Consider the following 11,059-nt stretch of genomic DNA (forward strand, 5'->3'; position numbering starts at 1 on the left):
CAGGTCACAGTGAGAGCAGGTTCAGAATATGGCCCATTGACTCTACGTTACAGGACTGAAAAGTCGTGCTGGGAAGAGTCGTTCAGAACATCCTGAAGCTGAACGTTCACGTCTCTTCCGATAAGAACTGAAAACCATTTTGCGAAGGGCAGAATCATGCAGCCATTTATGTGAATCTCACTCGGCAGATCAAATTCCATTTCAGCAATTTGGCTGTAGCTGTGTTTTGCCTATTTGTTTTCTGAGCTTGAATCTGGGTTTAATCCGGGTCACTGATTTCCGTGGAACTACTTGTGTTTGGCCGGTGAGCCAGATTGGACCCTGTCACTTAAGTGCCTGATCCAAAGACTCCCATGGACTTTAATGAGCTTTGGATAGGGGCCTTAAACACTGAAGGGCAGTTGGGAACCTAACTTCCATTAGGCTACTTTGAACATCCCAACCCGAAAGAGCAACAAATTGTTTAAATAGTATTACCCCAATGAAGAGATGCGTTTACAGCATGGAAATGTGTGCTGCCTAGGAAACATACGCTGTTGGCCTAAAGGAACCAACTATGGCGGTCACGGCTCCCCAGTCAGTGACTCCCCAGTACTCCCTGGGTCTCAGGAGGTACTGCCATGCTCGGTAGTTTGGCTGCCCACAGAAAATCCGGTTTCCTTCAAAAACATGACAGGACTGGATGTCCCTGGGATGAAATTCGTCACAGAGAGAAGGATAGTCACAGAAGGATTCGGTCATCCTGCCTCCCACGTCATTTGTCTCATAGACTCGTATCCTTCTGGGAAGACAAACACAAACACAGGTGTATAGCACACGAGCAGCAGCTCTATATGATCATAGGTTGCTTGCTGCTTTATTGACGTTAATGATACATAAATGTATGACAACTTGTGTTCAATTAGCAGAAAAAGGGCCTGATTCACCACTGCTCTGACAGTTTTACACAACTCCAATGATTTTAGTAGAGTTCCAGTGGTGTAAGGATAGTGTAAGCAGTGGGGAATCAAGCCTAGGGTGTGTAAATTATACCTAGCTTTAGCAAGTGAAGGATGAAAGCAAGTGGTAAGTGACAGCTGGACTGCCATAAGGGTCATATGCACCAGAAGTGCCAGCGTTACTGTTCTTCAGTGGATAGGGCACTAGAATGGTGCTCAGCAGAGCTGGGTTCTGTTCTTGACTCTGCTACTAACCTGCCAGGTGGCCATGGGCAGATTGTCTCAACACTCTGTGCCTCAGTTTCCCTTCCCACCCTTTGTCTCTTTAGTTTGTAAGCTCTACTTCAGCCCTGTCTCTCACTATGTGTTTGTACGGTGTCTAGCTGCATGGTGAGACCCTCACTGGTTAGGGCCTTATATATCAAAATGTATTATGTTGAGGGCGTCTGTTTTTCAGAGTTTATTAATTTCATTTTTGGGGGTTTATTTTTAGCAATTTTTGAGTTTTATCTGGCTGTCCAAAAAGGTCTTTCTCTTTGTATCCACTGTAATGAGGAATGTATATTATATATATTGTTCATTACAGTAATGAATAATCTCTTTGTAATGTTCCCTAGTGAGCTTTAACATAGCACTTTTTCGAACAGCACTACATTAAAGTACACTGGGGAACCTTTAGTGCACACCAGCAGGGTCTACATGGTCCAATTAATGTGCAACATGCTGGTGCGCTATAGAAATGAACCCCCCCATAGTCCGCATTACTGCTCCATGTAGGCAAGCCCTTAGATACAAGTTGTCATAAATATAAAGGGAAGGGTAAACACCTTTAAAATCCCTCCTGGCCAGAGGAAAAACCGTTTCACCTGTAAAAGGTTAAGAAGCTAGGATAACCTCGCTGGCACCTGACCAAAATGACCAATGAGGTGACAAGATACTTTCAAAAGCTGGAGGGATTGAGAAACAAAGTCTGTGTGTGTGTGTGTGTGTGTGTGTGTGTGTGATGCATTTGCCAGGAACAGAAAGGAATGGAGTCTTAGAACTTAGTAAGTAATCTAGCTAGATATGCGTTAGATTCTGTTTGTTTAAATGGCTGAGAAAATAAGCTGTGCTGAATGGAATGGATATTCCTGTTTTTGTGTCTTTTTGTAACTTAAGGTTTTGCCTAGAGGGATTCTCTATGTTTTGAATCTAATTACCCTGTAAGGTATTTACCATTCTGATTTTACAGAGGTGATTCTTTTACTTTTTCTTCTATTAAAATTCTTCTTTTAAGAACCTGATTGCTTTTTCATTGTTTTTAAGATCCAAGGGTTTGGGTCTGTGTTCACCTATGTAAATTGGTGAGGATTTTTATCAAGCCTTCCCCAGGAAAGGGGGTGTAGGGTTTGGGGAGGATCGTGGGGGAAAGACGTTTCCAAGCGGGCTCTTTCCTGGTTATATATCTGTTAGATGCTTGGTGGTGGCAGCAATACAGTCCAAGGGAAAAAGGAAAATAGTTTGTACCCTGGGGAAGTTTTAACCTAAGCTGGTAAAAATAAGCTTAGGAGGTTTTCATGCAGGTCCCCACATCTGTACCCTAGAGTTCAGAGTGGGGAAGGAACCTTGACACAAGTAAACCTTTCTGGTGTTTTTCCAGTGTTTACTGGATAAACATCTGTTTCATTTTTTTATTGGGAGTGTTTTATCAGTGTTTATTGGTTAAAACCGAAAATCAGAATCCCTAATTATATTCTTGCCTCAGCACTCGGATGTCTATAAACAGATTGGCGTTAATTTATCAACTAGTAATTCTGCTTTTCATAAGAAATAGTGAATACCTATTCTCTCAAAAATACCAGAATTGCTATCTCACCTAACAACCTCCTCCTTATATATCTGAAAGAAAAATATATATTCATTATCTCTCTAGGAGAAAACGCAACACATTGAACTAAGAACATAGCCCGATATTTTAAATATTTCACCTTAATTTTTCCCTCTTCCCTACTGCTCTTAGTTTCTTTCTACCTCTGCTAATCATTTTTATTTTAACTCTGTAACTGTCTAAAGCATTTTGGGATACAATTTGTACAAAAGTTGATGTACAAAATCAAAGCCTGATCATACTCCCATTGAAATCAATGGTAAGAACTCTGACTGTCTTCAATGATTGAAGGATCAGACCCCGAGTTTGTATTTTAGGCCTGGATTCTGCAAAAGGTAAGGCCTAAGCTACACACACAGACCTCCCAACCATCCCACATTTTGCAGGAGTGTTCTGCTTTGATTCCTCCCCAACCTCCACTCCTGTCCCAGTTGAAGTGAACATTTCCTGCATTTTGGGACAGATGTTGGGAGGGGGGTAGTTGGCCCGACACCCCTCTGTGTCCATCTACAGAGAGGTATATGGGCCAAACCTGAGTGGCAGTGCATCCTGCTTTAGTCTCTCGAAATGTTGGGAAGTATGCAGGCAGGTTCCTGTACCAGGATAACTATGGCAGGTTAGCGGGGTGATTTTTTTACCAGTATAGTTTTCCTGGTGCAACCACGAGTGTAGACAGCTATACTGGTATAAAGGTGCTTTATATCAGTTATTCCCGTTTTTGTGACTTTAAGCACCTTTATATCAGTATACCTACCTCCACAGGAGCAGGGTTGTACTGCTTTAATTATATCCTTGTACAACTTTTGTGCATAGACAACGCCTTACTCACATGAGTAACCTTCACCTTGGCATTTGCAGGACTGGGGCTTCAGGTTCTGACTGAGCACGCTTGCTCCAGTCCAGCAAAATATTTAAACGTGTTCAGGATTTAAACACATTTACAAATCTATTTGGGCTTCTGTTTCCCATCTCCCCCTTTGGCTATCCCTTTATCCAGATTGTAAATTCTTTGTGGCAGGGACTGTCTCTTACAGCACCTAGCACAATAGATCCCTCAACTTGTCTGATGGTTCTAGTGCTACTCTAGTACAACAAATAATAATCATCACCCATAGAAAGGACAGTGAACTTACTGGTGTGATTATGCAACAGGACTTGACGGAGTCATTGAACCCCATCCATTGCTGGTAATTTGTATATTCCCCCTTTTTCAGGAAGTACTGATGTCCTATGTAATGGGGGCGCTCATAGATCATCCAGCAGCCACTTTCCACCTGGATTGAGTTGCAGCGGTTAAGGTGATCATGCATATCCGGCTGGTCAGCGGTGACTGCATAGGAGCGGCCCTGGAAGTCTCTGTCTTCATAGAATATGATCTGGGTTGAAATAACAAAGCAAATCTAATAACGTTTTAAAGCATTTGTTTAAAAAACTGGCTTTTAGCTTCTGGCTCCCATAAGGTCTGATCTGAAGAACCTATTGAAATCAGTGGAAAGGCTTCCGTTGTCCTCAGTGGGCTTTGGATCAGGCCTAGAAAACATCCAGGATTAATACTGAAGCACTGATATACATTTTCCTATCAGGGGCACAGCTAGTTAAATGTGATTGGTTCAGCGGATGATGAGCAGAGCAGATGTCTTCAGATCTCACCCTAAGGATTCTAATGAGCTGACGTTCTCCAGCTCTTCGAGTTGGCAAGGTGGAGATTGTGTGCTGCACCTCTAGGAGTCCAAGAAGAGAAGGAGCATGAGCCACTTTTGCACGGCTCGGGTTTTTGGCTGGTTGGCATTCTGAAACAGTGAAACTTAGGCAGGTCAGGAACTGCTTTAAGCTAGTGAACAGGAGAGGCTAACAGGGGAGATTGGCGAAGGAGTTCTTCAAGTGAAGGAGGAGCGATGATGTGACCCTTGGGGTAAGTTTGTTGTCTGTAGTGTCTGTGTTTGTGTTTGTGATGTGCTTGCTGCTTGACTGAAATATACCATGTGATATGTTTGTTTGGGGGACCGTCTGCTGAGCCTAGTGGCAAGGCTGAGAGCTTCTTAATGAGGCTTTGATCCCTCAGCCCTTTAGCACCCACCAACCCTTAACCAGGGGATGGGCTATTCAGGAAGACCAGGGCTTTAAAAAGCCCACTCCTAAACAACCAGAGGAGGTATGACCAGGAGCATCTAACAGGGGAGTTTTGTGAGGGGGAGTGTGTGTGTGTGGGGGGGCTAGATACACTTAACATTCTTTAAACTTAAAGCCAAAAACACCTCCCGGTTAAAAACAAAACATCAACAAAGGAAGGAGCTGCAGGAGTAAAAAGAGAATTCAGGCAGAAGTCCAGCAACAGAGTGGGGGGCTATCCAGTTTATTGCACCCAATGCAGCATCCAGGATTATCTGCCCTATGGGCAGGTGGAGTACGTGTGCATTTGGTGCAAGGAGCTCCTGGCCTAGAGAGACCGTGTACGGGCTTTGGAGACCAGGGTGGCTAAACTGGAGGAGCTAAGGGAGACAGGAGAGGTACATAGATGAGACTTTCTGGGACATAGTAGAATGGTCCCACCCTCGGTCTGACAGCCTCTGTGCTGTTGAGGAGGATGAAAGTCTCAGGGAAGGAAAACATCCAACTGGAGCGGAGGGAAATGGTCCCATAGTTGGGACCCTCCTTCCAGATGATGCTGTGGTATCCTCTCTCTAATACTTCAGTCACTTGAATAGCCTTATGCTAGTCGCAGTAATTTCCAAGTAGGAGTTAAATGTAGTTTTTTTGTGTGACATCAGTTGATACTTAAAAAAATAAATAAATAAGGAGAATATTCAGACACATTCCCATATTGCAATGCACAAACTGCAGCACCTTCTGATAACATGACTCCAAAGAATGGTGTGCCTGTTTGTGAAATACAACCCTCTTTAAAAAGTCAGAAAATAAAACACCAACCAAATAGAAAAAAATAAACCTAAAATAAAGATTTTGTACATATCAAATATCTTTGTATTTGGCTGTTAGTAAGCACATAAGATTTTAATATTTCCTTTTTTAATCCAGTTATCGCACACTTGTGTGTATGTTTTCATTTCTTTCTGTTAATCTATTACTAGGCTGACATACTCTGTATAGGTACACACACACACATAAAATAATATAATGGTATACTGTATTTTGACACAGTATTTACTCATTTTTTTTCTTACCTTTGCCATGTTATCCAGAGCTTCGCTGCAAGACCTCAATACTCTGGGAGGTTCAACAGTCCTTTATATAGACAACACAGCGCTGGCTCCACATGAATTGGACAAAAGGGAATTTTTTGTCCAATAAAGAGAATTCCTCATTCTTTTTCCCCTCATCATCAACATTATTCTTTGTAAAGAATTGTTATGGCCTTTTGTTTACTGGGTGCCAAGTGTATTGTTACTGTAAATAACAAAGGGACCAGGTTAATGTGTATGTCAGTCAATATTGCCATTATTTCACTGATGTGAACATGTTCAAGAGAAAATGCTGGTAAACTGCTGCTGCAGGATTGTTTCATAATCTTTATTCTCAATCTCTCATTGTTCCCTAAGACAAAGGCATTTTAAAATTTCCATGGGCCCTCTGACATTGAAAAGCAGCCCTGGTATTATGCTAATAAAATGCCCATTGACTTCAGTAGGATTTGGATATTAGGGGAAAAAATGTTGTTCCTTAGATTTTGTGGGCTATATTGTATTTATGGTGGTAAATTATGCACACTCAAAAAAAACCTGTGTGTAGTAATGGATGCTTAAATCAATTGGTTATTCACACCTGAGAGTGAAAATTTAAACATTTGAAGTTCCATAGGCAGAGATTTTATCTGCCACTGGATAGAAAATAGTCCCATTTAGTCTCATCTTTTAAGAGTTCATATATATTACCACAGAAATGTAGCACTTTTTACATAATTTTCTGTGCACAAAAAAAGGTTGTCCCAGTTGAGCATAGAATTTCCTGGTAGGTTTTCACATTTTTGCGTTTCATAAGAACATAAGAATGGCCATACGGGACAGACCAAAGGTCCATCTAGACCAGTATCCTGTCTTTGAACAGTGGCCGATGCCAGGTGCCCCAGGGGGAATGAACAGAACAGGTAATCACCAAGTGATCCATCCCCTGTTGCCCATTCCCAGCTTCTGCGAAAAAGAGGCTGGGGACACCATCCTTAAACTGGGTTGTTTGGGATTGGCCACATGGTTTGATTCTGGTTGCTTGATTGGTATCATACACGATTGTTATTACTCCTTTTACACCTTTGTATAGTGGTAGCACTTAAAGGTGTGCAGGGCGATCAACAGAAGCCACTTTGGCCATTTCTCAGTGGGACAGGCCAGAGTTAAGGTGTTCCGTGAGCTAGTTAAAAAATCACTGTGGCTCCAATCCTGCACTGGGCTCCACTGGCAAGGACACCAGTTTCTATTCCATGTCCCACTGAAGTTAATGGGACTCAGCATAGCACAGGGAGCTATGTCACCAAGCCAATACCAAATCTGTGTTCTGTGCTTTTCCATTCAGATTAGTGATTATACATGCTTGTATTAATATAACTGGACTGATACCAAGTTCTTGAGAACCCATAAGCTACCAGTTGTATTTGATTACTTGCTCCTTTAAAGGGAAACATAGGCAGCTCAGGGCCGAAGCTGCCCTATTATTCCAGGGTGTCTCACTGACCCTGTGGCACATATGGCAATTTCCTTTACTATTCTGGACACACCGGATTGAATTAAGGTTAAGTATTTTATGTATTATCGTGGGGTTGAATGTAATGCTTCGAGTGGGGAGATGTGGCTAATGTAAACCCTGGGAAGTGTTATGTGATTCAAAGGCCTATTTAAAACGATGTCGGACAACCCAAGCTAAGTGAAAAGAAAAGGAGTACTTGTGGCACCTTAGAGACTAACAAATTTATTTGAGCATAAGCTTTCGTGAGCTACAGCTCACTTCTTTTTGTGGATACAGACTAACAGGGCTGCTATTCTGCAAGCTAAGTGAGGTTCCTAGGAAATACCTGCGGAGAGTTGAATGCAAATTACCTTCTCTGGTTATACAAAGATGCAGCCTTTTGAAGCTTTGCCCGAAGGAGGGGAGCATTGTCTGGCTGAGTACCTATTCAGGGTCTCTGCAGATCAAAGACCCAAGCTGTATAAAGGAGTGACTCACAGATGCATGGGCGGTATTTGTTCTGAGCTAACAGCTGTTCTGAACTTGTGGTGGGGTTTGAAGGATGGATCGCCTGCCAAAGCCCTTGTTGGAACTGGGGTGATCGCTTATTGGCATACGTGTAGGTTCTTTTCTCGGTAAGCCTTTCAGCTTAAGAACAGATGTGCTTGCTCAGAAAGGGCTCTGTGGTAGCGTATACCTATGGGCAATTATGGTCTGCTGAGGCGGTCTGACTTGCTGGGGAACTCAAAGTGTAGGCAAAGAATTGTGCAGCCTGGAAAAACATTGGTCAGGAGGGAGAGAGACATGTGTGTCTACCCAAGAGAGGGGATGGCTGAGGAGCTGGGAACCTAGAATGGCTGCCGTTGCTGGACCACAAGGAAGAAATGCAGGTGTAGTTGCACTAAGCTGCAACAGACCCTTTTTTCTCTCTCTATTCCTCTCCCTTTCCCTCCACTCAGACCATCAACCTCCAGTCGGGCCTACACATATTCTCATCACTTATGGTACAAGAGCATTCTCATCCACAGCTGCTGCTGCATGGGATGCTCCTCTTGCATCTTTCCACCTCACTGACTTGCTCTCTCATTTCAAATCCTACCTAAAACAGGCGTGTTCTCATTTGCCAATGCCTTGTCATTGCTTTCTCCTTGTGCTACTCTTCTTTTGAACTCTACATTTGCACTATGTACCGTAACTCTGTAATGCAGTCTCAGATACGGGGCCCGTTCCTCAGCTGGTGTATGCTGGTATAGCTCCAGTGATTTCACTAGTGTACTGCAGCTGAGCACCGAGCCACCAGTCTGCATGTGAAGGATGCTCTACAAAATAAATGGTTTTATATCTTTGTTAGTGGAACTATAGTCCTGACTCCATCCAGTGGTGTTGGAGCACCAAGAGTCTGACCCTGCCAGTCCTCCCCCAGCTAAGTAACTGCAATTTGTCAATGTACTTATCTGGGCAAAGGTTTGCAGGCTTGTGCCTTTATTGCCTAACATCCGGAGTTTTTGAAGCAGAGCTGAACATTTAAAAAATGGTATGTGCTCTATTGTCTTCTCTGGGATCACATTTCCTTTGTGAAATCTCCCTGTTCCTAGGGTTTCACTGCTTATACAATGGAGCAGGAATGTGCTTCTGCTGGAACTGAGTGCTCAATGGGGAAACAAATGTGCATGCCTGGAACGGGCTGGCTTGCCCCTTGAAGGGCTAGAGGCCTGGGCCCAGCCAGCCCTAGTTACTCAGGAGGCACACCTGAGCAGGGATGAGCTGATTCCCCTGCAGGAAGCTACCAAGAGAGTATTCCCAGGGACAGCAGAGGCTGCTGGGTTATGAGGAGGGTCTAGAAGAGAAACCTGGAACCTGAGGAGTGAGGCATGGACAGGAAAGGCCTGGGAGTGATCTGTGGTAAGTGGATGGACGCAAGACCTTCATTTTTAATGTGTGTTAATTTCATAACTCCGAGCCCAAGCAGGGGTGTGAATGAACACATGGGGTTATGAGTTACTGAAGAGACCCCTTGGAGGGGGAAATGCAGGCAGGGGGCTGCTTGAAGGTTGCCATGAGGCTTTGTGGGACATGGCCCCTGGATGACAGTGTAGATTCATTTAAATTCATAAGCCAGTTTGGGTTCTGGGTGTGTTTCCTTTCTGCACATATTTGAGGTCAACTTTGGCTAGCAAAATTATTTATGGAAAAGTACATTGTATTTTCAAATAACGCTGAACTGTCGGTGTAAGAGGGTCAGCAGCCTTCTGAGCGCCCCTCGTGGCCAGAGGTCGCTTGGTAGCACCTGGCCTCAATTTCCTCTTCGTCAGAGCCCCTTATGAACTCTGCACAGTCTCTCTGCCAATCACAGCTCTTCTTGAGGTCTGGGGTATTGGGATAATTGAAATAAGAAATACAAAATGGAGTCTGTGACATGTGACTTCGGAACTCCATCCTTGTTTACCTCAGGGGTACTGACTCTAAGCTAGCCCTAACTGGTCAGGACTGGATTTTCCCGCCCAAATCTCTGAAGGTTCTATCACCTCAGACTTGCTTGGCATTGCTATTTGGAACAGTCCAATTTTTCCCGCCTTAACATCTAGAAAAGACTGACCCCTGTGTGGATGCGGGGCTGTCCATCTGAGCGGCAGCCTGTGCACGGTGCAGTACGGGTCTCATCGTGGTTCCGACCATATCAACGAGAGTGACACCTATCCCGAAGACACTGGAGAAGACCTTCAACACTTACCTTACCCTGCTTTCCATCTCCGGAGGGCTTCTCTTCCGTGGAGATCACCATCCATCCGTTGGACTCCTCAGAGTTCCTCCTGGACGGCTTTCCACTAGCCCGATAGTTGAGGTCCTGAGCACCACCACCGCACACAATTCAGCACCTAGATTAAGTAGGAAGAAATCAATCTCTGTTATAGGGTACTGAGGAGGAATTTATCTGGGGCTGGGCTTTATCTGAGTCCTCCACGGGAGACATTTATCTGGGTCTGGGCTTTATGCCCCATTGGAAGTCACTGTCACCATTGCTACTGGTTGTGTTACTGGTTTGTGTTTGTGGTTTTCCCCCTTCCCTATTAATTGTACTCTTATCGCTAATACACATCTCTTTGCTTTCACCTTACTTACCTGTCTCCTCTTCATTATACACCACACCATACCTGGGGTATTGGTCCACTGGGTGATTAGATACCAGAGTGGGTCATATCTAGGGTGACCACATGCTAAATACAAAATATCGGGACCGCCGCAGGGGGAGCGCCTTTTCAATTGTTACACTCACCCGGCACGTTCGGCGGCAGGAAATAAATCTTGCTGGTGAAGAAAGAAGTACCCGCTGCCGAAATGCCTCCGAAGCCCATCAGCGACTGAAGTACCTGCCGCCGAAGTGCCACCGAAGACCCAGACGTGCCGGGTGAGTGTAAAAAGCGCTCCCCCTGCCTGTCACCGCCACCTAAGGAAAAAAAAAAAAAGAAGACACTCCTGAAACAAAATATCGGGACCGTACTTCAGTCGGGACGCGGGACAAACTGCTCAATATTGGGACAGTCCTGATTTTATCAGGACGTCTGGTCACCCTAGTCATATC

The 11,059-nt window shown here is 44.2% G+C and overlaps 1 protein-coding gene across 1 annotated transcript; it reads right to left on the reverse strand.

Annotated features, from left to right (window-relative positions):
• Positions 1-519: 519 nt before the first annotated feature.
• Positions 520-10,614, reverse strand: LOC141995860 (gamma-crystallin C-like). Its single transcript, XM_074967310.1, has 4 exons — positions 10,600-10,614; positions 10,211-10,324; positions 3,928-4,181; positions 520-781 (listed from the first exon to the last, which is right to left on the reverse strand). The coding sequence occupies exons 1-4, from the start codon at positions 10,612-10,614 to the stop codon at positions 520-522; spliced, it is 645 nt and encodes a 214-aa protein (XP_074823411.1).
• Between the last annotated feature and the right edge of the window lie 445 nt (positions 10,615-11,059).

Source organism: Natator depressus, chromosome 11, assembly GCF_965152275.1.
Source record: "Natator depressus isolate rNatDep1 chromosome 11, rNatDep2.hap1, whole genome shotgun sequence".
Lineage (NCBI taxonomy): Eukaryota > Metazoa > Chordata > Testudines > Cheloniidae > Natator > Natator depressus.